Genomic DNA, 24,015 nt, shown 5'->3' with positions numbered 1-24,015 from the left:
CCAAGCTTTTGCACGAACAATGATAAAGGTGGAGCGTCAAGAAAGAAACTATGCCAAGTGCACATCGGTGGAATTTGAATCCTTGATATACCTTGGTACATACGCATAACAAGCCGATATCCGCAACCCCATTGGAACTTCTACATACTAGACATCGCCATGACGTCTGGGTACAAGGGTATTCTTCCCTAAGAATTCTCGTGATGTTACCTCTAGAAGCACAAAGACAAGGCTTCTATCGTATTCGATTACAAATCCACACTATCGAAAGACCAACAAGCCCCGATGTTACGACCATTTCAGCCGCATGTGCAACCATTTGATTGCGAGTATCCGAGTATCCCGAGTTGGTTGGATGCTGCACACGACTCGGTCAGAGAAGAGTCACGCGGCTGTCTGAATCGTGCACCACGGTGAGAAATGATATAAGAATAGCGGTCAGAGCAGGACGAGTTAGAGGCATTTAGCCCGCCTAAAGGTGGCGATAGTGATACTATTTTCTGGCATCTCTTCACAGCCTCACCCTCTTCACCAGTCTGCTAAGTGCTGCTACTGAGGCACCATGTCCGTCTCCGATCACGACCTCATTCGCAATGCCATCGCCCACTGGCCACTGGCCCTGGATCAAGCCGATCCCCGCCTGTTGAGCGAAGCCTTCACACCAGACGCCGTGATTTACTACCCACCGCCTGTGGGCACACTCCAAGGCATCGACGGGTTGAAGGGCCTAATGGAAGCACACTTCCAGGGCGTCACGACGTACCATTGCTCGGGCACGCAGGTCATCCAGTTGCAAAGTCCCGTCACGGCTACCGCCCGTACCTACGCCATCGGCATACATTCTTTCCCGGGGGAACCTGGCAGGACACCGCGGAGGATCTATGGGTACTACGATGATCGTCTGGTGAAGGGCGCGGAGGGATGGCGGATTGCGGAGCGGAGGGTTGTAGAGCACCTGCCCATCAATGCCTTCTGAGGGTGGCTTGGGGGGGAAGAGGGTTGCCAGATTGCGACATGCAATGGAGAGTAAAATTTGATCTCGTCCGGCTCAGTTGTTGGTAGGGTGTTGTGTCCGGGATTCGCCGCTGTCATGTTGTGCGCCTCCACACTCAGCGTCGTGGATTATACTCTGAGAATGAACCTGATTTAGCACCAGCCCAACGTGTGTAACCTCCTCCGTAAAAGTTGCAGGGTGTCTCCCTGCGCATGATACTTGCCACTTAGCCTGAATTATATGTCTATCTCAAGCAATTTGTCTAGCAGAACCCGATGTGACACCAACTTGTGAGCACATACGAGAAATTCTTCCGTGCGTTCCTCGAGAACCCTGCAAAACCATACTTCGCCAGTGAATCGTCGGGATATATGTAGTCAATTGGCAGATAGCCACATTCGGTCAATGAAGTCTTCAAGTGAACCCGGTAACATCGTACGACGAAGAGACTCTCGTATAAATTGTAAGCATCAATATGGAGAAGTCAGGGGTACCCCAGCACCGTAAAGCTTACCTTCCGTCAGCGACAGCATGTACTTACGGAGTTGCTCAACTCCGGCTGTGTGATCCAGCGATATCTAATCCCGGGTGTGGGTGTTGTATGTGCGGCTCTGCGATGTACTTGACCCCTCCGTAAGAGGTTCTCTACCTTGTGAGCTACACAAGATCAGGACTGGACGTAAAGTCTCCCAAAGTAGGATGGATATTGTCATGGGTAAGGAACTTGGACATGAAAGCTAAGAGAAAAGACTGCCGTATGACAGGCTCTCATAGATGGCCAACTTGTTACATCAGCAGGGTTATTATTAAACCCAATGTAGCTATTTATAGCCCGTAGATATAGATTAATAGGAAAACCGATACCCACAACCTGGAGCGCTGAAAACAAGGTCTCACCAGTCTCAACCACCGCGAGTGGCTTCGAACGTGGTGACAAACCCCGGAGTCAGAATCCAGACCGTGCCTTTGCGATCTGGGCAGGTAATACGACCCCGCATCGCAGGACTCTCAGCACTGTGAAGAACCCATTCACCTATATCCTGTAACACTTTTCGTTTGCGATGACTAGCAAGAGCGTCAGAACACGAGCATCGTGTCTGGTAAACGTGCTAGTTTTGTAGTGTCTGGGAAGGAAATGGAATGTATTCGCTTAACAGAATTCGAATCTCAGGTGTTGTGTTGGCCACCAAAAAACGGCAACGCTGTTGTCATCAGCAGGGGGCTTTTTGTTTACGTGAAGGTTGCTTTAGTCATTTGTAGCATTACCTACTACCACTTCTAGTATATCACAAGCTCACTAAAAGCGGCATCAGGTTAGGCGGGCTATTGTGCAACTAGAGGCGGGAGAAGGCCACGGTTATAGAATGGATATGCATACAACTGTATAGATGAATCTTTCTGCCTGCAATTCAATGCTGGATATGGACCTTCTGCCACCGACACAAACTGTAAACTGTTTTGCTAGAGCCCCTGCACAAGCGGATGGTAGGATAGAACATAATTTGTGTTCACAAATTGTGCTTTAATTGAATATAAGACTTTCACACATATCAAATGCTAGCTCACGCTGGTCCCTCCTCTGCCTAGGATATTTAAACAACACGTATCCATTGGTGACCTGGCCTTCCGATGCCATTGATCTGAACCTATCTCCAAAGAAATCATCTCCACTCAACGAGGCAAGACTCAACCGCGACGCATAACAGGATGTGTCAAACAGCGACAATGAGCATGCTACCCTGCCTAACGCCAATGCCCCCGGACGAGATCTTCGACCTGAATCGCGCCTACGCCAAGGACGATAGCCCACGCAAGGTGAATCTCAGTCTAGGAGCCTATCGCACGGACAACAACGAGCCTTGGCCTCTGCCAGTTGTACAGGAAGCCGAGAAGCGTCACTTGGCAGAGGTCGACCGATCTCGGCATGAATACACGTCCATTCAAGGCGACGTAACCTTCCTTGAGCTGGCCAGGGACTTGCTATTTGGCTTCAGCAGCCACTCCTCATATAGCGAGAAGCAAAATGCAATCAAATCGCGCATCGCCTCCGTGCAGACCATCGCAGGCACTGGTGCGAATCACCTCGGGGCCCTATTCCTGGCATCACACCTGAAGCCCCGAGCCGTCTGGCTCTCGGATCCCTCGTGGGACAATCACCAGAGAATCTGGGAGCTGGTCGGCGTCCCCTGCAAGAGCTATCTTTACTACTCGTCTTCCACTCGTTCCCTCGATTTCGCGGGGATGATGTCCACTCTCGAATCCGAGGCGCAGGAGCACGATGTTATCCTTCTCCAAGCCTGCGCCCACAACCCGACCGGGGTGGATCCCAGCAAAGAGCAATGGAAAGCCCTGGCAAACTTGGTCGAGTCCAAGCGTCTGTTCCCTTTCTTTGATTCTGCGTACCAGGGTCTGGTCTCTGGATCTGCGTACAAGGACAGCTGGCCGATTCGGCACTTCCTGGCCGAGAAGCCCAACATAGACTTCTGCGTTGCACAAAGTCTGTCCAAGAACTTTGGCCTGTACGGGCAGCGAGTCGGCGCGTTCCATTATGTTCTTGGGAAAGGGACACGGAATGCCCCTGATGTCATCGTCAACAACCTTTGCCATCTCATCCGCAGCGAGTATTCCGTCGCTCCCACAGCGGGCAGTAGACTTGTCAAGACGATATTGTCTAATGCTGGAATGAACGTGCAGTGGAAAAGCAACCTGAGGACCATGAGTCAGCGTCTGACAGCCATGCGACAAGCCTTATACGATGAGCTGATCCGGCTCGATGCACCAGGCTCGTGGCGGCATATCGTTGAACTGGTTTGAGTCCCGATCTTGATTTATCCCGACACACGAGCTCTGACTAACTTCCTGTACCTTGTAGAACGACATGTTCTGCTACACGGGCCTGACCCCGCCTCGAAGATAAAATACCACATCTACTTGCTGAAATCTGGGAGGATATCGATCAGTGGCTGTAAGTTACACTGCGCCCGAGTGACCTCTCCTGTCCGAACACGAGCACGTCTTGCGACCCTTAGCTCCCACGTATGTTCTAATTTTGGCGAGGAAAGTGAGCACCAAGAACGTCGAATACGTCGCTAAAGCAATCGACGAGGTTGTGAGGAATGTTGAGAGGGTTTAAGCTTGCGGGTTATCGCAACATGGTTCGCAGCATCGCTTCTCTCCTCGTCATCGTCATATTGATCCACTCAGCTCACACGAGATCCCGTTTCACGACTGACTAGAGTCGGATCAAGAACCGAGTGTGTGCAACGTCAACATGAGAATGCTCGAGTGAAAGGGATCAAGGGTCTGCAAAACGTGTTGGGAGGCAGAGGGGTACATATATACGAGCGGTGCGACGTATGTTGACTGGATGCAAAAAGCAATATGAAAACGTGGCCCGATTCGAAATAGATGGCCTGACACGATGGACACGGTGGAATATTGTCCGGAAGAATTGTGTCATCTCAGCTCGGCCATTCCGATCGCTATTTGACACTCGTTGCTTCCGTTAGATTCGTATGCCATTGCCCTGCCATACCCTGACTTCTACCTACACGTGGGGTGCCCTGAGACCCTGCATACAATGTCATACCGCTCCTTTTCTCTTTGGAATTACTCGTTCTTCCTGCTATTACCCTTTTCTATCTTGCATATTCTGTCGTGGTTGCATGGAAACATTTATTCGGGGAGCCCTATCGTGGTAGATGCGCTTGGCAGGACGATGATATCCCCATAAGGTCCAGGAAGCTGAGTGAATACTCCGAGAGCTGAGTCGACCCAGCCAGCCCAATCTTTCAACTCGTTTATATGGAAGCACCATTGGCTGGCCCGTTCACGAGGATAAATTACTACGCTTGGCAAGAGAACAGGGTAAGCTCAGGCAGACCGATGACACTCATGATATCGTGAGATGGAGCTGAAGATTAATGCTTCAGACTGGAAGTATCTGGCTGTGCGTAGATGGTATAAACTGCTTCATATCTGCCGCACAACATACAAATCCGTGACCCGCATCGTGCGATCTGTCAACATATATCGATTATACTCAACTCCGTAGCATACTTCCACAGCATGGCAACCATGGCGCAAGGCAATCTACCCACCGCGCCATCTCCATACATCTCTCTCAGTCAGTCCCTACTCTTCCACACCCAGGATGAGCACGACTGGTGGCACCGCGCGGCGCCCGTTCTCGCCCGAATGCTGCACAACGCCGACTATGAGATCCACAAACAGTACCAGTACCTGGCCTTCTTCGCCCAGCATGTCGTTCCCGCGCTGGGTCCATCTCCGGCCAACCCGCGCCCCAACCTCTACCGGGGCGTCTTCAACCTCGAGTTCAGCCAGAACTTTCAGGAGTCAGGCTGCATTATCCGCCTGGCGTTCCTCCCCTTGAACTACCTCGCCGGGGTCCCCGGCAAAGACCCGTTCAACCGACTCTCCACCCCCGAGGTGCTCGCCCGATACGCTCAGGTCGACGGCATCGATCTCGACCTCCAGCTCTACCAGCAACTCGTCAGCGACCTCACCCTGAACAAAAAGGAAGAGGACCACTTGCTGTCCACGAAAAGCCCCTTGCCGCCGGTCTTCAGAACCCAGAGCGGCATCGCCCTGGACCTACGCAAGGAGGGCAAGATGACCGTCAAGCTGTACACCTTCGTCGTCGGCAAATCTATGGCGACGGCCACGCCGGCGTCGACGCTGGCCCTCGACGCCGTCCGCAAGGTGGACCAGGGCGCCGCCAGCCGTTTCGACGCAGGCATGCAGCCCATTCAGGCCTTCCTGGACGAGGAGCAGGGCACCCCGGACGCGATGATACCCGCGTCCCCGACCTCCTTCCACCCGCGCGGCATGATCCAGTTCGGCTGCGACCTGGTGGATCTCGCGCGCACCCGCTTCAAGTTCTACATCCACGACTACATCGTGAATACGGACCGACTGGCGGAGCTGTGGACGCTGGGTGGGAGGCTGCGGGAGCGCGACTGTCCTGGCATCGAGAAGGGGCTGAAGATCCTGCACGAGCTGTGGTCGATCCTCCAGGTCCGCGAGGGGTATCATCTGCCGTTTGCCTGTGCGCCGAAGGCGGGTGAGCGCGGGTCGGTCGTGACTCCCGATCCAGCCAGGATGATTGCTACTAGTAGTTCTACTACCTCCAAGCCACAATTCTACTACGACCAGCAGTTCCTGATCGTCAACTACGAGATCCACCCTGGCGACCCCTGGCCCGTGCCCAAGGTGTACTTCCCGCTGTTTGGCATGACGGAGGATGCGGTCATCGACGCGGTGGTCGCGTTCTTTGAGCGGCTGGGGTGGGCGCAGCAGGCGCGCGTGTATCGGGAGAATATGGTCGCTTGCTTGTGAGTTATCCTTTTCTTTTCTTTGGGTACTGTCTGTTGGCTATTGGTGGTACCTTGATACTGCTGGTAAGAGACGTGAAATACGTACTGACATCGTCTTGCACGCAGCCCGACTCGCGACTTGGAGAAGACAACGGATATCCAGGTCTGGCTCTCGTTCTCCTATTCCCCTAAGAAGGGGCCGTATACTACCGTGTATTACCGAAGCCTTTGAGCGCCGAGGATGGTTGGAAGGGTGGATGGTTGAGCGTTGCGTTACTAATTGCAGTCTGGATTGTTACCTTTCAGCTGGATATGTGTGTACTTTCGGTTATATGCTTTAATGAAGAATGCACTTCGATTCTGTAGTACTTCGTTGCCGCATCGGATTTGCTAAATTTGGCTAGAATTCATTAACTTTGTGTGTTATGCTTTCGCCATCAGTAATAGAAAAGGAATCCCAGGATTCATTTTTCCTAGCTACAGCCTGCCTTCATTAAATGGAAGGGCTTAATTCTAGAGCCCCAATGCGTCCGAGGGTCTCCCAGAAAGTGCCTTTTCATCACCAACTGATTGTATCACTTCGAGCAATGACTTCGGTTAATATTTTTATGGCAAGCTGTGGAACATCCTTCACGAGATAGACTGCGCTTGAAATCGTGACTCACAACAGAGAGACTTCATGACTGGAGGCCTAAGTAATTCTAGCTACAAAAATACTCAGATCATAGGAAGCTTAGTCAACCTAGTGTTTGACATGTCCGCATCTAGTCTACTGCCCTGCGTTGGGAAATACAGAGGAGTGAATCGGCAAGCGTCGTGTCACAGAACCTGCGTCATCGTCCATATCAGTTCAGAACATCTCGTAATCAAGCCCAACCACCACACAACAATCTACACCCGACAGATCCCCTCCTCATCCCAATCCTCACTCCCAACTCCCATCCGCACAATAAACAACCCATCGGGGTCCCACCTCTGCTTGATCGCATACAGCCGTTCGTAGTTGTCCCCCCAAAATGCTCGCCGGGAGTCCGGCTGCTCGATATCGACAACATTGTAGTATACCCCTAGCGACGGTACCTGCAGAGCCCGTACAAACGGCAATTGACTATTGACCATCGTCTTCGTCAAGGATGTCGGTGGCAGCGTCCGTCGAATCGTCAGCAACAGCTCAGCCTCGCGCCACCCAGGGAGCAAGGCGCTGTCGATGACGTGCTTATTGGCTTTGACTTGCCCACCGACTGACATCAGGATCTCCACTGAGTCTCCCACTGTGTACTCCAGATGGGACAGCACGTTCAATATATGAGAGGTCCCATTGGGAGAGAAGAAGAGATCTTCAGAGATCAGCACCGATCCTTCGACGAGTCCGTAGCCGCCCCCGTTAAGCTGGCGCGGGATGTTGAGCCAAGTGGACATCTCCGGGTAAACAGTCAATTCGGAAGTGTACGCCGAGGATAGACCCTGAGCCTCGAGAGCATCATGCATCGTGTCGAGGCGTTGTTCGATTGGACCCGGGTCGCTGGTGTTGACGAAGAGCACGTGAGCCTCCAGCACCGCGCGATCCTCCAGGAATCGCGGCACGATGATGGCGCTGGTCTTGTTGTCCAGGCGCTTCAGCGCGGGCAGCAGGTTGGTGAGCTCGGCGGTGATGGCCCAGATAGCTTGATCCCCACTGCCAGTGGTTCCATTCTGTTGCCGGGGAAGATCGGCCGTCAGGAGGAAATGCACGGCTGGGACGTCGGGGTACGTGCGGATCGTGGTGCGGAGTACCACTCCGAACGTGCCCCCGCCTCCTCCGCGCAGGGCCCAGAAGAGGTCTTCGTTCTGGTACTCATTCGCCACGACCAGATCGCCCTAGCATGTAAACAGTGGTTAGCAATCACGCACAGCAACAGCACCATGAATCTAGAAACAAGGGGTAGGCGGGAAGGCACCTCAGCAGTAACAACCTCAAACTCCAGCACATTATCCGACCCAATCCCATACGCAGGCCCCAGGAATCCCAGTCCGCCGCCCTGCACAAACCCGCCCGATGCCGCGACAGAACTACAAGTGCCGGTCACCATATTCACGCCTTCCTTCTTGCCGGCGGCTAGGGCTTCGAGCCCTAACACCCCGGCCCCGAGGGTGAGCGCCGACCCACGAGACGTCCCTCCACCCTGTGGAATGAAGTCTGACGCGAAGTCCATCTTCTTCAGAAGGCTCACGTTGATCTGGAAGGAGCCCAGCCCACTCGATCGGCCGATCCCGTCGTGGCCCGTGTTGCGGATTGCAACGTGCAGGTTGTGTTCGCGTGCGAACCGTACCGCTTTCTGAATGTCCTGGGCGGAGTGCGCCAGTATCCCGTACAGAGGGATTCGGCCCTGGCTGCAGGGAATGGTTCGGGGGGTGTCGACGAAGCAGCTTCCGTTGTCGTATCGCTCGGTTTCCCAGGTGACTGATTGGAGTGCGCCTGCAGAGGATTGCTGTGTTAATGGATACGCCTCATTCCATGTTAATTCGCTATGCAGTAGTAGAAGCTATGGAAGAATGTGCTTGCCTGCTTCGGCGATGCGCCAAAGCGAGTCATGCGTGGAGTTTCTGGCGAAAGCGCATCCCACTGGGTCGTAGTCTCTACCATGGCAGACCGAACCAACTGGTCGGATCCGGACCAGATGCCCGTTAACGGTGCGGTTGAACGCATTCCACTCGTGGGAGGAAGGCCAGCAGGGGTCATTTGGCAGACAGCGGCAGTCCTGCGAGCGACGACCTGTTGGAGTGGAAATCGTCTCTCTGGCTGCTATCATTAGCAGTAGCCAGACAATGACAATAGGAGAAGATGAGATAGACATCGTAGGTCTATGAAAATTCTATGCTCGCCCATAGATCTCCCATCGCCGAACTGCGGTATGGGATGCTCATAAGTAAAGTATTCCCCTGATCAGGCTGCCAATCCATCCATGCGATTTTACATCGGTGAAGTGAAGCCCTTCACATATTTCTCAAACTGGACGGCAGTCACTATCTCGAGCAGGGAAACCCATACTTTCCTCGAGCTTATCTCATCGTCTGATGGTCGTGACTTGTGGCTTCCGGGGCTATGCTGGTTGAAATGCGGAAACGGGATACGAACGAGTAAGTCATCACCGGGTCAATCACGAGATTCCAGCATTCTGCTGACTATATTTGCAACCTGTCACCCAAAGGCAGAATGTAAATTCTCGCCGAACACTGGACCAGGGTACACTCCTTTCACGAATTATACGATGTATTGCTATTCTGGATGGTTCCATCCGTGCGAGGCCGCCGTGCAAGCCCGGATCTCTGTACGACGGTAACGCGCATGCATCTCGTGTTCCAGAACAAGTGTTGGCTCTTCCTCCCGGAATTATCCTTTCTGGGCGGAGAATCAGATGATGAGAATTGGAAATACAGGGAGGCTTAGCCACAATGTCAAAATGGGTTGCAACTGTCCTAGGTTCTGGGTGGCAGTCGCATCACCGCGACGGAATGTTGAAGATGTTATCTCTGGACAGCAATTACTGTAGAGTGCCTAATCAATCATCAATGCTCATAAGTGGTTAGTTCTAAACTACCAAGTCGGCTGACATAGTAACTGTCTGTTCTAGTGATACAAATTCTTTTCCATAGCTAGTTGGCTCTCGTTATTGTTACTTGTTGACGGCGGCCCTGGGGCCTTGGTGCCTGAGGTGCCCGCTCACCGCCCACCCCGGCTGCCTTAGCTAGTTCTCTCCGATAGCCTCACGTAGAGGAATCAACAAGCCTTCTCCACCTCTCAGAGGCGTCATCACTTGTGGATGTGATGGGCGATGTGACCTCCTTGAAGTGCTAGGATCCGGTCTCGGGGCATCTGGTTATTTCTTGGCTCGAGCCGCGTTTAGCCTCGATCATTTGCTTTCAGCAAGCTGGCTAGACAGGTGCTGAGACATTTACCCAGTACACAGGCCTTGCAGGGGGTTTCATACTACCATACAGCATAGGCTAGTAGGACCCATATGTGTTTTTCGCGTTTACTCCGATCCATGAGCTTCCCCGCGAGTACAGCGTCAGGAGGCCGGAGATTAATCCCACCGCAACTGACAGTCCACTGCGCAACTGGGCAAAGCAGACAAAAACTGGCCCGCAGGTTCTTGGACGCATGCAGATAAGTCATTGCGGTTTGTTCACCTAGCCTCGACGTATCTATTTCCCGGGCTCACCCTTAAAACCTATCACTGCCTGCTATCAATCATACGGGATATGCGTCTTCGGAGCGATAGGACTCCATTGCCCGAACAGTAGGATAGAGATGAGACATGGGAACAGAAATTCGACAAAAGTCTTTCTCTCAGATCAAACCTCAACAAACCAGGTACTGCTCACGTCTGGAGTGTTGAAAGAGCGATTGATAGCAAAGAATCCCAACCAAAGGTCAGCACAGCATAGACCCCCAACAAACTACCCAACTTGAGTGTCTCCTCCCCTGGACCCGGGGGTACCAGCCGACAAACATGCATACCCACCTGGAAGAAGCTCCATTGCAAGGCCCCTCTCCCGAGACAATCATATACCCCTAATAGACTCGGGTAGCCACACGCCAGGCCCTCCGCCCTTGCCCGCCACAGCGCGCCTCCGTACACAAGCTGCGAACGCAGAGGCAGCCGCGCACAGACGAAGCGACCCATGAACGATCGCCCCGACCATCCGCGCCAGAAAGTGCTGGCGGCAGCGATACCCTTTTGGTGATCGCAGGGGTGGAAGGCGATTAACGTGTCGAGCAGATCAGTATCAGAGACATAGAGGGGCGCGGAGTGTGCATCTGCATCAAAGCCCTTGGGGGTTGCTTCGCTCGAGACACCTTCTCCTGCATCCCGGTAGCTCATGACGCGGAAATAGAAGCCTGGGTCCAGGGGCTGGATTGCAAGACGCTGAGCATTTTCGAGATCCGTGCGATATGAAGGTGAGTGCAGATGCAGCGAGTCGGGTAAAAGGGCTGCAGGAGCAGTGTATACCACCTCGAGTGGCTTGGGGTAGGCAGCAACACATTCAATCAGGTACTGGCGGAAGAACCACTCTAGGACCCTAGATATATAGTGGAAAATCCGAGAAAAATAGTTAGGAGCGATGGTCGCTGAGCTAACCCTAAACCACGAAACGTACCTCTCTCCCCTGGTGGCACGCCGCGACTCGCTCCCCGGTCGAATAGCTGGCCGCGACCTCATCAACAACTTCCCGGAGAAGTGCAGGCGTAACGCTTGATAAAGAATTCTCGGAGTCGTCAGCGTCACTGACATTGTCCAACGGACAATCAAGCTGGCCATTTGCCAGGGAGTAGCTTGGGTTGGGTCGAGCGGGGGCTCGTCGCAGGAAAGGCGCGTTATCATCTTCGGCTGGCCCGTCGGGCTCACGCTGGTCGTCAGGCCCATCGACGTCTTCTTGGACCAGGATGTAGAGTTGAGGGGGTCCAGGAACTGAGTTGAGATGGACCCTTCGACTTTCTCGAAGGGCGAGGCGAAAATGTGTTTCTTCCACGTGCCCCTGTATACCTTGGACTCTGTGAGGGGGGCCAGAGCTTGAATGGTTCGCCACTGGTCCAAGTGCATGGCTTCAGTAGACATAGTGGTATTACTGGCGGGTTTTGATTCTAGACGTGATTCTGACGATCTGACTCGGAATAGGATGTTTCGTTTCTCGTCAAAGGAGTTGTGGCGGAATGACGCTAGGAGAGCTTCCGGGTTTCCCTGCGCCCTTCTTAGTTTCAGATAAATTCGTCATTGACTTCAACTTTGGTAATCGGGAGATGGGCACCCTGTGGATGTATGCGAGAAAGATAAAACTGGGCCGGGGGCAATTCGGGGTTGGGATCTGAAAAGATCAAGCAAGCTTTATTCACGCTGAGACTACTAGATTCACCATGGCTCTCCCGTCCAAACCGGCTACAACGGTCATCATCATCGGCGCCGGGTTTTCCGGAGTGGCTATGGGATGTCAACTGAAACGCAACTATGATCTGGAAGACTACTGTATCTACGACCGCTGCTCTGGGATCGGAGGTACCTGGTGGTCCAACAGATGTTTGTTCACCACCAAACCCTGCTGCTTTGACACATTTGTTAGCAGTTCACCGGTCCACAAGGCACGGTACTAATCTTTACGGCTAGACCCAGGCTGCAGTGTAGATATCCCCGCAATAAGCTACAGCCTCTCCTTTGCGAAGAATCCTTCGTTCACAAAATTGTTCCCTCAACAGTCCGAGGCTTTGGACTACATTTCTGACGTGGCCCGGACTTATGGAGTGAACCGTCAATTCGTTGGGAACGTGGAGTGGAAATGTGCCACCTGGAAGGAGGATACCGAGACCTGGCTCCTGCAATTCGAGGACCTGCAGACTGGCCGGCATTTCACGCAAGCCTGCCGTATTTTGATCTCCGCCGTTGGCGGGGTGGTCAATCCTCATCCTTTCACGATGCCAGGCGTCGAAACATTCAGGGGTCCGATTGTACACACTGCTCAGTGGAGGTCGGACATCGACCTCCGATATAAGCACGTCGCCGTCATCGGCAATGGGAGTGAGTCTCTTCTCATTTTGTGCTGTTGGTTTTTCCTTTCTTGTTGCACGAGACGGTATTGACGCCTCAAGGCTCGTTCGTACAGCTGGTACCAGCAATCATTGATGAAGTCAAGACCATTACACATTTCATGAGGGTATGTTCCCATTCTGCCTGTCATGCGAGGCTGCACGCTTATCATGAAGCACATGCTAGCGTTGTAGAATCCCAGACACCCCACTACCTGGTCCCTACCAAGAACCATGACATCCCTCCATTATGGCGCAGGCTTCTTTGCTATGTCCCAGGACTGCTGTGGCTCCTCCGCGCGCTCATGTTCTTATACATGGAGACAGCATGGCCCCAGTTTAACAAGACCCGTTGGGGAAGCAGAGCCCGCCAGAAATCCGTACAACGCAGTTTGAACTATGTCCAATCGACCGCACCTCGTATGACAATCCCTGCGGGCATCTAGCCTCGTAGCGCACAAATACTCATGATGGGGCTAGGTCGATAATGGGATCTGTTAAACCCCTCATACGAGTTTGGGTGCAAGGTGAGCGACCACGGCAGCAGACGCCACGGATTGAGAAGAATCAAATGAAGGAAAAACAAAAAGGAAATGATCTCTGCTAAGCTGAAAGATTCCAAATCATGGAGGCGCGTCTTCGACCAAGGGTATTTGCCCTGCCTACAGCGAGATAACATCCGCCTTACCGACGACCCAGTTGTCGAGATCCTACCAACCTCGATCAGAACCCAGTCCGGTGATCAGATATCTACTGATGTCATAGTATGTTAAACCATTGGTGTTATACCTGGCCGTCCTCATCCCCGGCCCAACCGTTCCAAAAAGAAGCCCTGAAAAAGCAGCATCTAACATCAGTCCACTCAGATCCTCGCCACCGGCTTCAGCTTGACACAGTATGACACCCCGCTCTATAGCCGCGAAGGTATATCCCGCCAGCAGCATTGGCAGGAACTAGGTTCCAGGTTGGCGTTTGAGTCTGTCGCGATGCACGGCTTTCCGAATTTCTTCTACATCCTGGGTCCTAATTCGGGACGCGCGCACACGTCGACTTTATTCTCTATCGAAAAGTAAGTTCTCCCCTCTTTTAGACTTTTACACAGGATCCCTTACCGCCCGCCCCCCGCCTATACTTTCGAGGCCGTCTTGAACATATTGATTGAGTCATGCCCTACCAGCCATGTGGACCTGGTGATCTCGGTAATCGCCCCGATCATCCAAAACAAGGCGTCAGCGGTGGAGTTGGATGCAAATAGCGAGCGAAAGTACTACAGCCTCCTCCGCGCCGCTCTGCAGAATACCGTCCATGACGAGACCTGCTCCAGCGTACGTATGCCACTTACCCTTCGTCTAGTCACCGATCAAGGTGTGGATAGAAAAGCTGAAACGAGCCTCCGTTTTTCTCCCCAGTATTTCGTCGACAAGAAAACAGGCACGAATTGGTTTAGTTATCCCTGGAGCTCGCTGTGGCAATGGATCTCAACACACTGGGTTAGGGCCGAGCTCATCAGTCCGGAAGATCCTCATGTACTCTTCGACCTCCAGCTCATGCGTTGCCAGAACAGAATCTCCTAGCGCAGCATCGTTCAGACCAACGTCAATCCGGCCAAACCTTTGCACGGTCTCGTCGACGGCCCGCTGAACAGCCGCCTCGTCGGCGATGTCAACCGCCATGGTCAGAATCTTCAGGTCAGGGTGTTTTCCTGTCACGAGCTGGCGCGTTTCCTCCAGGCCGGCCGCATCGATGTCGATCAACGCCATACCGTCAATACCATGATGAGCAAATGCCAGCGTGGCGCTGCGTCCGATACCTGATCTGGAGCATTAGCCGTGGAACTCAAGGGGGGAATAAGCTAAATTGCCCAAACCTGATGCTGCTCCGGTAATCCATGCTACACCCTGCAGGTCCAAGTAGGCCATCTCTCCTTTGGGTTATTTCCTGTCGTATATTACCAAAGAAGAAGAGGAATGGTCTGTAGTGTCTTGGAAGATCTTCTTCTCTTGACCTATGATAGACTTGCGCTTGATTTCGTCTAAACAGTGTTGCGCCCATTCTGCAAGGGCTGCTTATATAGACCCACGAAGGCTGCTTATTGTGCTACGGCGTAAGCCAGGGCTAGACGACTGTGATGTCAATTGGAATGTTGACAGGTTACGTTTGGTCCAGGATCTACGGCTGCCACCGCCTTGCATAAGGCCTTGACTTCGAAGCCGCGAGTTGGCCCAGACGTAATTATTCAAGGTTTCTCAGAGGATCTTACAGATGTCAAAAGAGGCGGGGTCTTGAAATCTTGCTGCCCATGCGGTACGACGTTGCTCGATGCCTCTTACTGATCTGCCGGAATAGGGAAGACAATGCGTTGAGCTGTGCACAGTGGTCTAACCTTGATTACACTCCCACTTATTCCAGCGGTAAAGTGCTCTTCAAGGCCAGGAATCAGTCTGCGTCCGCTCGCAGTGGGTCCTTTGATCTGATCGCGGTCGCATGACGGTGACGAAGTTCAGCATGTCCACGATGCGACCCAAGGGAGTGGAGCATGACGTGTCTGCAGAAGCATTCCCGCTTGTCTGCATGGATGTCTATCGCATGGTTGGCGCTGAGAGGAATGTTTATCGGGAGAGTACCCCGACGTCCTCAATTGGCTGCAGCATGACTGAAGGAGCCCACTTGACCCAGAGTATGATGTCAATAGTTCTGCTGCCATGAACAGGTTCTTATTCCCGCCATGGGCCGATAGAGCATGCCTGGAAAATCTGAAGCAAGTACAGCACGCCATCCAGTCTTATGGTAATGATCGATAGCGCAACTAGAGCGAGCCCATTGTTTGACCTCGCAGTTCACTATCCCCTCGACAATGAGACCCGGAGGAGGTTATCAAGAGCTGATATAAGGCATCATTCTGCATCAGCATGTAAACAGTCTACGTTTGTATCGTGGTCAGGACTCCCTTGTAGATGAATTGTATGTTTGTCTCTAGACGTAGGTAAATTGTCCTGCATGAAACAAGTTTGAGAGCTCTGCGCGTACGTTCCTCTTGGCCTCCACGTCTACGCGGACGGCCGACAGTACCTTTCATTCCCATCATCTAGGCATTTCATCCGTGCTAATATCTCATTGGGTATGGTTAAGTTGAATGGTAGTTATTCACGCGCGATATATCTCTACCCGGAGGATTTGTCTCTTATCCACCCCTTGACTTCTGATCCTTCAAGTTGTTCCCTGTATTGCCCAGTGAAACGTGCCACTCCTATCTAGAATTAGAGAAGAAATGAGCCGGATATCGCACCTACAAATCTGACAATCATACTACTATTCCGTTTAATCTGTAAGACCGGCTTCCACCTGGCAAAAACGCATATTACAGTAGCCGGTGTAAAGACCCAACGAGCGTCAACTAAAGCACCCCTTGCCCTAGTCCGGATTGGAATGAGAAAGAATGAAAAGCTATGCCAGCACACTTCAACGATGCAAAACAGCCCTGTACCGTATCTTCCCACTCTTGAGCATCTGCATCGCTTCTTTTATCCCCGCCTGTGTCAGCGGAAACTCCATGATGGTTGGGTAGATCTTCTTCCGAGCGGCAAACCCCAGCAGATCCAGCACGACCTGGCGGGAGGCAATAAAGGGCGACTGAATGCATATCCCGCGCTGGATCAGGGGCACAAAAGAGACCTCGATCGGTTCCAGGGCCGCCGTGATAAAGAACATAGTGCTGTTATTGGCCATCAACGGGACCAACCTGGTTGGATGGGATACGGATAGCCAGTCAGCGGAAAAGCCTTCTGCGTGTCGGTATGTGTCAACAAAGCAAGGGAAGAAACTCACGTATCCAGACTCTTCCCCGGTTGCCCGCAGACCAGAAGATGCTGTACCCTCTCAAACGTCTCATCAAGCGCATGATCACCTCCAAAGAGGTGGAATTCCGCGGCCCCAAAATCCAGGGCTTCCTGTCGTTTGCCCTCGGTGCGCGAGAACACCACCACGTGGCATCCGATTGCGTTTGCCAGCTTGATGGCCATATGGCCGACGCCGCCGATGCCGAGGACGCCGACGCGCTGGCCAGGTCGGATGTTGTACTGCGTCAGACAGGTCCAGACGGTGGCGCCGGCGCAGAGCAGCGGCGCGGCGTAGGCGGAATCGTACCCGTCGGGGATGGGGAAGACCCAGTCGGCGTCCCAGACTGTGCCATGGCTGAGGGATCCGAGGTCGTGGTCGTGGGTCAGGTACATGCGTCCGTCGGGGCAGTACTGGGACCAGCCTGTGTCGGGTCGTTGCGTTAGTCGTGCTGCCCAGGGAGGAAGGATATGGTAACGAGCAAACCGCGATATCAACCAGGGGTGGGAGCTGATGTTCATACCCGTGAGACACTGGTTACAGGCACGGCACGTCTTTCGCACATATCCAAATCCGACTCGGTCTCCAACGCGAACGGAGGTAACCTCCGGGCCGACGTGCTTTACGATCCCGATCCCTTCGTGTCCAAGCACCAGACCATTGTGCATGAAGTGTTCGTCCGTACCGCAGAGCCCTGAATGGGTGGTTTCGATGTACACCTCGTTGGCTCCGAGTTTTCGAGTAGTCGTGTCTGGGATGATCCTCTGGTCGGCGGACCCCCGGAAGACGGGAAATGTGAGCTCCATGGTATTAATATTTGCCAATTTAGATCGAAATAGTCTGAAGAAAGCACGAGAACTGTCTCGGAAGTGCTGGTATAGATGTATGAGTTTCTTGTCAGTGAGAAGAAGTATGCTGTGTAGATATTTACAAAAAGGTCACATGGTAAGCCCGATAGAAAGTAGTAAATATTTATCAGTTCTTCATAGTGAAGGGTCGATCGGGGTGCAGTGTTAGAGCAATCTTTATGATGTCAATCAATGCAGGGCGCTGAATCTATCTGTTTGCAAGGAATTGATTATCCTTGGGCCGTTGGTTGTGGTACACAAATGACGATTGCTCTGTTCATCCTTACAGACTGCATGCAGCTTGTGCAGTACCACACTGAACAAAAGTAGTCCACTCATCCACGCAAGATGAGATCAAGCTATTATACTACGTAAACTTTATCCGTCATTCTGTGATACTACCACGCCACAACCATCGACGTATGAAAGTTCTAAACCTCAACTTTGTGGTAGAACACTCATGTGGATCGCATGATTGCTAATAGCCGGACGGCGGGCCGGTGACGAAGTTGCCCTTGTTGCCAGGCGAAACAGAAATCGTATAATAACCGATCCTTGAGGATTCATATTCATAGTGACAACCGCACTTGTCACCCGTGCTCTTTTCTCATATATCGAGCCCCTCTCCTTGGTAGTTACAGTGCGCGTGCGAATTCACAAGTAGCATATAGTTTACTTAGTAGCAAGGATAAGCACATACGACCACAGGGTGTGGAAAACAGGGCTTCCCGTCCGCTCAGCCGTACTTAAGCCACACGCCGGGAGGTTAGTAGTTGGGTGGGTGACCACCAGCGAATCCCTTCTGTTGTATGTCTTTTTGTTCGTTATTTGCTCGCTTTGTCTTTGCCATAAATATGTACAGTACGGAGTACTCCGTAGCTATAAAAGGGAGGAGGGAGGGCGGAAAGGAAGGATGTCAAGGCCCTCATGATTCGCATCGGCGGCGAGGTGGCGTCTAGCGGCTGTCAACCAAGAGATCGCGGCATTGAAGAGCAAGCAGAGTCAACTGCGGGCCGATCTCGAAGCGGTTCGGGAGGCGAGGGAGCTGGTCGAAGGGTTGCGGGGGACCGATCTCGACTCTTTCGCCTCGACCATCTCGTCCATGACCAGTACTCCAATCGCTGCCATCAGCGATTCGACCCAGATTCTGCAATGGCTCCAGGATGGAGCATCAGAGATGTGAGCAAGGAGCCCCTCCCTGATCCCTCCACATACACGCAAAGCGTCCTCACCTCTCATCTTTGCGGCCGTCTAATCATTCACAAACTCAGTAACGACCTGCTTACATGGGCTTCAGAACCAATGGTGCCAAAAGCTGTAAGATACTTCCAGTTCTTCCACTCTCTCTTTCCGCTTAACGTGGTGCCGTGTACTGCTCGCTAACCTTTATCCGTTGCGCCATGGATCTGTCAATGGGCAACTATCTGAGGGAGTACGGACGGGGCATCCTGCCACTCTGCTCGGTTCAAAGATCAATGCCCGAGTAAAGTTCTCGCAGCCGTCTTCTTGTCCCTCCCGCACCAGCGCCTTTGTTGCGTATAATTTATTTGCCTAGGCAGATGGTCTGTGGGATTTAAAGGTGATATGGCCTTATTCCTGACGACCGAGGTGCAGTCGCGGTGGAGGAAATCGACGATAGTCTTGTAGTGTGCCAAGGATTGACGGCGCCTCGATTCTTACGCTCTCCGTCATCCGTCGGAATTATGCTGCCTTGCCAAAGGCAGCAGTAGCGAGTCAGGCATTGGTTGGAATTAGGGGCAGCCTAGCCTCACTTTATAAGTAGTCATCATGCACTTATACAAACCTCTAATTCCAGTCAAAAAATATCTACCAGCATCAGTCCAACCCCTCCTTTCCTACCAAAGCCCAAGCTCTTTATTATACTCTCCAAACAGAGATTCTCCCGCTCTGCCCTGACCCCCATAGCCCTAGAGCACTACACTCCGCCCGGAAACGCAGAGAATGCCCACCATGCGTGTCACTGAAATCGGCTGCATGGGCGTCAAGCCTTCCCTCGACGTCATGGACGACGACACTCCAGAGGGCCAGATCCTGAGCAACCTATACAACTATGTTGTTGCCGCACCTGGGGGCCCACTTTGCGTATACTGGGGCCTCGAGGCTGAAGATCCGTCCTACCTCTGGGCATTCTTCGACTGGGATTCGCTAGAGGCCCACCATAACTTTGCTAAGACGTAAGTAAAGGCCTCTCTCCATTCGTCCCAGCTCCCTTTCTGACAACAGTACCATAGACTGGGCCAAGAAGCTGTCAAAAGCCTGCCGAAAATCTTGACGCGTGGCGGGTTCACCAAGCACATTCCCGCCACGCCCTCTCTGCCAGCCACCCTGCAGTCCGCCGTCACGCAGGTCATCTTGGCGTACTTTGCGTCGGATCGGCCACCCACTGTAGCAGACGCAGCCATTGCGCATCTCGAGGACTGGCAGGATAATGAGATCGAAAACGTCTCGGGCATCGAAGCTCTGAGCTACGGATGGGGCGTGGAGAAGGACTTCCCCGTCAGGGGCGATCCTTTAGACCAGAGAGCATCGATCTTCCTATCTGTATTTGGGTTCAATGATGTTGCTGCGCAAAGAAATTTTAAGGAGTCGTTGGCACTTGAGAAACTGCTGGGGCGGATCCGGGGCACGGAGGGATTCGTCAAGCTGGAGGTTTTCTCTATCTGTTTCCGGTCCGCGAGCAGGGACAATGAGGGAGACTCCCGGGGAATGTAAGGGTTTCTCGCAAGATGGGTATCACGTGTGAGAGCGCAAATGCCAGTAAAGGCTACACAGTATGAGTTTTCTTGGTTGGGCACAGCACGTTTAATAGGTTGTATCAGGCTCATAGGTACGGTTCTTAGAGAGCGTTCTGGTTTGAAGGGGCCTGTTAATCCATTAGCCCAGTGGAGAGGTCTTGCAAGTATCGGCCTAACAGGTTTTCATATATCTCCTAGGGCTAGGTACTACTCTAATTTCAGGTTTTTATAACGGGAAGTTTAAGGTCTCTACAAATGGCATGGCATATTCCGCTGAAAAGGAGAGGAAATTACAAAGACAAAGAGAATCGGGAGGATTTGAAATGAGACATTCCAGGATAACCCCCAAACTTACAAATATCAACGAAGCTCTTCGTCTCTGAAAACACCTGTGTATCTTGACAAAGCAAAAAGCAAGATAAGAGACAAAGATAGACAGAAAATATTCCTCTCTGGCCTCTCTGATCTATCTCCAGAGCGATATTCTCCGGCTGTTGCTCCTGCCGATCATTACATGCGAATACCCAATCTCTAAACGACAAGGCCTATATATATTACCATGCCTCAATGTTGGGATGCAGTGATAGTAACCTCAACGGGTCATAGCAAACACAACACTCGCCACCACAGCTCACAGGCCCGCTTCACTGACCTTGTCCAGCCTCAGGTTTCCCGACCCCTTCGTCAAGAACTATCAAGCACCATGCTCGCCCTGGAGGACCTCGCCATTCTGTGCATGTCATGCAGCGTCTCCTACTGCAGCTGGTACTTCTCCCATGGCCCGCTCCGTCGCTGGGCCCGCAACACGCCCCATGGCCCGCGACTCTTGCTGATCTACGGCAGCTTTCTCGTGAGCATCGCCTCGAAACAACTGTGGTCGAACTACATGGCTGACCAGCGGCTCCCGCTGGTTCTCCGAGCCTACCGTCTCCAGCAGCAGACTGCGCTGGGCAATACGTCGACCCCTTTGAACGTCACCGAGGCGCTGATCGCCCTGGGTGACGTGGAGATGCTCATCGGGAACCCGGAGCTGGCGGCGTGGCTGCTCAATCCGTGGTCCTTGCTGGTGATGAATATTCTGTGGGTCAATCTCTTGATTGCGGGGTTTTTCGCTCTGGAACTGGCGCTGACGGTTATCTGGCTTCCCGGTGTTGCCGACGATGAGTAGATCAGGGACCTTGTGGATTACCTGCACAGGCAGAGCGAACAATGTAGTTTGATGTGCTTGTGATACTGCCAGGAAAGCTCTTTCGACTTGACACTAGGCATGGATTGCTATCATGGTGGTGAGTCTTTCCCTCTGTGTGCTTTTTGATGAAATTGTCTATTTTGCTCTTGATATTTTCGAGTTATCACACAGATTGAACTTTTTTAATCTCAAAAGAAAATGTAAAAACAGAATATGTTTCGGATAAGCCGGCTACTATACTATGTTATATTGATTTCAATATCCCTTTCACAAATCAACATTAAGATCTGGCTGGGTCCATCTAAATCAACTCACCCGGAGTACCTCGTCGGGACTCTTGTGAAGGTGTGCTGGGGCGCTCATAGTATCCTTCTGCCTTGATCACAGTAATTTAGAATAAATAGCTTTGTAGGAGTTACTGGATGTCGTTGTAAACCTCTTCTGAGATCCAAGTGCTTCATCACGCAGTATTGATTCTCTGTGTTTACCTTCTAGTCTGCCGGCTATCGTCCGACGAGCTAAGAGTCGATGAGATATCTGCGCCCAAAGTCTAAAGTGTAGCCCGTTTCATTGAGAGAAATAGGAGAGCATCACCATGGTGAGTAGATCTAGAAACAGGAGGAACAAGGCAGCAAACTCGAAAAGTTCCTCACAGGTTTCAGATGCTCGACCGGGAACAGACATTTTCACCACTGATTGCCAATAGCAAGGCCCAAACAGACATGTTTTGATGATAAGATAAAAGCTCCTGAAGGCTTTCTTTACCATCACTATCTCTGCAAGCGGGTGGGTCCTTTCACCATACAGCTATACCCCCGAGCAGAGAATCAAATCAATTGAACCTTCTAAATAACCGGCTACCACCATCACAAGATCCTCATCAAACCACGAACCATTTATTACACAACATTTTCGAACAAAACAACAAATAAGATCAGAATAATCATCTGTCACTCACCCCCCTCCCGTCATCGAAGAGAACATCGTTTCAATACACCATCCACAACAGCGAACCATCATCGCCATAATGTACGACCTGCCCGACGCCCTCAGCCTCCCCAACGTCGTCAACATCCACCTCCTCGACTACATGTTCCCAACCTCGCCCGACATTCCCAAAGCCAACCGCGCCAGCGCCCTCAGCGCCTTGCACACAAAGATATATCGGACTGGAGGGGCATGTGGAACTATATTCAGTATCACACAATCTAAGGTCTTACGAGGATGTTGCAATAAACTATGACTAGGGTGGACTAACAAGGGTGGGCCTGCAAGGAAAACAAGTCGTGGAGGGCAGTGTCGGCGCTCCCTTGAAAAACGTCTTATTTGCAGATACCTGAGCAGGGCCCTAGCTGCGTTGGTTGACGGATTGCAGACGCCCATGCGAGTGAGGGCACTGACTTTGGGATATGAATCTCTCGCCAATAACCGAGATCTCTTTGCATTCCCATTCAGCAAAAAACCGTCGCGACTGAGGCAACTTGACGCGCCTATCCTCAGAGAGCCAGGGGAAAAAAGAATGACCAGACTGGGGCTCGATCCCAGGACCTTATCGGTGTTAACGATACGTGATAACCAACTACACCATCCGGCCACTTGATATTATGCAGCTCGCGTTAATGCACTATGTGTCTTTGACTAGTAAAATTACATGGTTGCTCTCAGTTACTCGCATCTGTCATCGACACCTCGCATATGCCGCCTCGATGCAAATGTCCACAAGGTGACAAGCCACCGAAAAGACCCACTTGCCCGAAGCAGCGTCCACCCTCTCAATTCGACAGCAATTACAACAGTAAATCCAGACAGCAACAGCACGCGAACGCTGACAGTAACCCTGCGCAGCATTCCTCCTCTCCGCTTATGTTTTTCTGTGTGGCTGGAGCAGGCTGTTGCGGCGGCAGCGGAGCCGAGTACTGCATGGACTGTGGCGGTGCAGCTCCAGCCGGATAGCCCCAGACAGGGGGATAACCCGAGCCCGGGGGGTAATAAGTGTTGTTGGGCGGACCGGGCGGTGGCGGTGCCGAAGGCGGTGCCGTAGGCGGTGCGCCGTACTCGGGGTGGTTCGGAGGCGGTCCGGGCTGTGTTAGGACGTTATGGTCAATTAAGCCACTTGTGGGACCGTGGTACGGCGCAAAAGGAAGCTTACTGGTGGTTGGTAACGAGTCTCGGTTGACATAGTGTGTGGGATGGGACGACTTGATGCTGGTTGAGGTATGACAAGACTTTGTTGCTATGTTGCAGAGGCAGAAATGGGAGAAATATATACCCCCACGGCGCTGCCTATACTTCAGACGAGGTATGCCGGAAGGCTATAGAACCTTAGTGACGAACGAAGTAAAGTCTAGATATCTCTCCATGCGCCAGGCGTTATTCTCAGTCTCCTGAATTTCCGGAATCCCGCGGAAGTCTCCTGCGATAAGAACATCGGTGCCTGGGTCTCCATAGACATGACCTATTTGCTCCCTAAGGGGAACAGTAAGGGGATCGGCCGCCCTA

General features: G+C 52.3%; 10 protein-coding genes and 1 non-coding gene across 11 annotated transcripts, besides 2 other annotated features; 6 read left to right on the top strand and 5 right to left on the bottom strand.

Annotated features, from left to right (window-relative positions):
- Nucleotides 1–378: 378 nt before the first annotated feature.
- On the top strand, nucleotides 379–976 carry BO66DRAFT_465057 (nuclear transport factor 2 family protein; the record flags this gene model as incomplete). Its single annotated transcript, XM_025652486.1, has 1 exon — nucleotides 379–976. Exon 1 carries the CDS (start codon nucleotides 563–565, stop codon nucleotides 974–976), a length of 414 nt encoding a protein of 137 aa, XP_025498045.1. The 5' UTR covers nucleotides 379–562.
- A 1,743-nt stretch (nucleotides 977–2,719) lies between these two features.
- Nucleotides 2,720–4,269, top strand: BO66DRAFT_465053 (putative aspartate transaminase; the record flags this gene model as incomplete). Its single annotated transcript, XM_025652485.1, has 3 exons — nucleotides 2,720–3,802; nucleotides 3,908–3,959; nucleotides 4,057–4,269. The coding sequence occupies 3 exons, from the start codon at nucleotides 2,720–2,722 to the stop codon at nucleotides 4,125–4,127; spliced, it is 1,206 nt and encodes a 401-aa protein (XP_025498044.1). The 3' UTR covers nucleotides 4,128–4,269.
- An 835-nt stretch (nucleotides 4,270–5,104) lies between these two features.
- On the top strand, nucleotides 5,105–6,550 carry BO66DRAFT_282996 (aromatic prenyltransferase; the record flags this gene model as incomplete). The annotated part of the gene is made up of 3 exons (XM_025643089.1): nucleotides 5,105–6,094; nucleotides 6,170–6,348; nucleotides 6,457–6,550. Coding segments are annotated over 3 exons (1,263 nt in total), but the record flags the coding sequence as incomplete, so codon positions are not given.
- Nucleotides 6,551–7,221: 671 nt separating this feature from the next.
- On the bottom strand, nucleotides 7,222–9,164 carry BO66DRAFT_416076 (FAD-binding domain-containing protein; the record flags this gene model as incomplete). Its single annotated transcript, XM_025649573.1, has 3 exons — nucleotides 7,222–8,187; nucleotides 8,268–8,785; nucleotides 8,873–9,164. The coding sequence occupies 3 exons, from the start codon at nucleotides 9,162–9,164 to the stop codon at nucleotides 7,222–7,224; spliced, it is 1,776 nt and encodes a 591-aa protein (XP_025498042.1).
- Nucleotides 9,165–10,691: 1,527 nt separating this feature from the next.
- Nucleotides 10,692–12,020, bottom strand: BO66DRAFT_465052 (uncharacterized protein; the record flags this gene model as incomplete). Its single annotated transcript, XM_025652484.1, has 2 exons — nucleotides 10,692–11,394; nucleotides 11,473–12,020. Coding segments are annotated over 2 exons (1,251 nt in total), but the record flags the coding sequence as incomplete, so codon positions are not given.
- Nucleotides 12,021–12,226: 206 nt separating this feature from the next.
- BO66DRAFT_336855 (flavin-containing monooxygenase) lies at nucleotides 12,227–14,463 on the top strand (the record flags this gene model as incomplete). The annotated part of the gene is made up of 8 exons (XM_025644302.1): nucleotides 12,227–12,386; nucleotides 12,474–12,881; nucleotides 12,953–13,017; nucleotides 13,093–13,309; nucleotides 13,505–13,653; nucleotides 13,756–13,958; nucleotides 14,067–14,214; nucleotides 14,299–14,463. 8 exons carry the CDS (start codon nucleotides 12,227–12,229, stop codon nucleotides 14,461–14,463), a joined length of 1,515 nt encoding a protein of 504 aa, XP_025498040.1.
- A 1,885-nt stretch (nucleotides 14,464–16,348) lies between these two features.
- Nucleotides 16,349–17,529, bottom strand: BO66DRAFT_336837 (NAD(P)-dependent alcohol dehydrogenase; the record flags this gene model as incomplete). The annotated part of the gene is made up of 3 exons (XM_025644301.1): nucleotides 16,349–16,628; nucleotides 16,715–17,147; nucleotides 17,247–17,529. 3 exons carry the CDS (start codon nucleotides 17,527–17,529, stop codon nucleotides 16,349–16,351), a joined length of 996 nt encoding a protein of 331 aa, XP_025498039.1.
- A 734-nt stretch (nucleotides 17,530–18,263) lies between these two features.
- Nucleotides 18,264–18,336: a sequence feature (Protein overlapping with rRNA (BO66DRAFT_336825, RAH64215.1) was converted to a misc_feature.).
- Nucleotides 18,337–18,363: 27 nt separating this feature from the next.
- Nucleotides 18,364–18,530: a sequence feature (Protein overlapping with rRNA (BO66DRAFT_336825, RAH64215.1) was converted to a misc_feature.).
- Nucleotides 18,531–19,391: 861 nt separating this feature from the next.
- On the top strand, nucleotides 19,392–20,664 carry BO66DRAFT_361475 (uncharacterized protein). The gene is made up of 2 exons (XM_025645039.1): nucleotides 19,392–19,766; nucleotides 19,824–20,664. The coding sequence occupies exons 1-2, from the start codon at nucleotides 19,534–19,536 to the stop codon at nucleotides 20,302–20,304; spliced, it is 714 nt and encodes a 237-aa protein (XP_025498037.1). The 5' UTR covers nucleotides 19,392–19,533; the 3' UTR covers nucleotides 20,305–20,664.
- Nucleotides 20,665–21,030: 366 nt separating this feature from the next.
- On the top strand, nucleotides 21,031–21,495 carry BO66DRAFT_444229 (uncharacterized protein; the record flags this gene model as incomplete). Its single annotated transcript, XM_025651578.1, has 1 exon — nucleotides 21,031–21,495. The coding sequence occupies one exon, from the start codon at nucleotides 21,031–21,033 to the stop codon at nucleotides 21,493–21,495; it is 465 nt and encodes a 154-aa protein (XP_025498036.1).
- A 1,541-nt stretch (nucleotides 21,496–23,036) lies between these two features.
- BO66DRAFT_t319 lies at nucleotides 23,037–23,110 on the bottom strand. The gene has a single exon. It is a non-coding gene; the product is annotated as a tRNA-Val (tRNA).
- On the bottom strand, nucleotides 23,108–23,939 carry BO66DRAFT_396358 (uncharacterized protein). The gene is made up of 2 exons (XM_025648448.1): nucleotides 23,666–23,939; nucleotides 23,108–23,597 (listed from the first exon to the last, which is right to left on the bottom strand). Exons 1-2 carry the CDS (start codon nucleotides 23,693–23,695, stop codon nucleotides 23,304–23,306), a joined length of 324 nt encoding a protein of 107 aa, XP_025498035.1. The 5' UTR covers nucleotides 23,696–23,939; the 3' UTR covers nucleotides 23,108–23,303.
- Nucleotides 23,940–24,015: the final 76 nt, after the last annotated feature.

The sequence above is a fragment of the Aspergillus aculeatinus genome (genome assembly GCF_003184765.1).
Source record: "Aspergillus aculeatinus CBS 121060 unplaced genomic scaffold BO66scaffold_86, whole genome shotgun sequence".
NCBI lineage: Eukaryota > Fungi > Ascomycota > Eurotiomycetes > Eurotiales > Aspergillaceae > Aspergillus > Aspergillus aculeatinus.
Note: the sequence above shows the minus strand (reverse complement) of the source record. Positions and strands in the feature narration are given on the sequence as shown.

What these genes read in the sequence shown, in the direction of transcription:
- BO66DRAFT_361475 (XM_025645039.1), top strand. Translation starts at nt 19,534, where the DNA reads ATGCCCACCATGCGTGTCACTGAAATCGGCTGCATGGGCGTCAAGCCT. An exon ending in CACCATAACTTTGCTAAGAC is followed by an intron (nt 19,767 to 19,823) that starts GTAAGTAAAGGC and finishes ACAGTACCATAG; the next exon opens with ACTGGGCCAAGAAGCTGTCA.
- BO66DRAFT_396358 (XM_025648448.1), bottom strand. Translation starts at nt 23,695, where the DNA reads ATGTCAACCGAGACTCGTTACCAACCACCA. An exon ending in AGACTCGTTACCAACCACCA is followed by an intron (nt 23,598 to 23,665) that starts GTAAGCTTCCTT and finishes GTCCTAACACAG; the next exon opens with CCCGGACCGCCTCCGAACCA.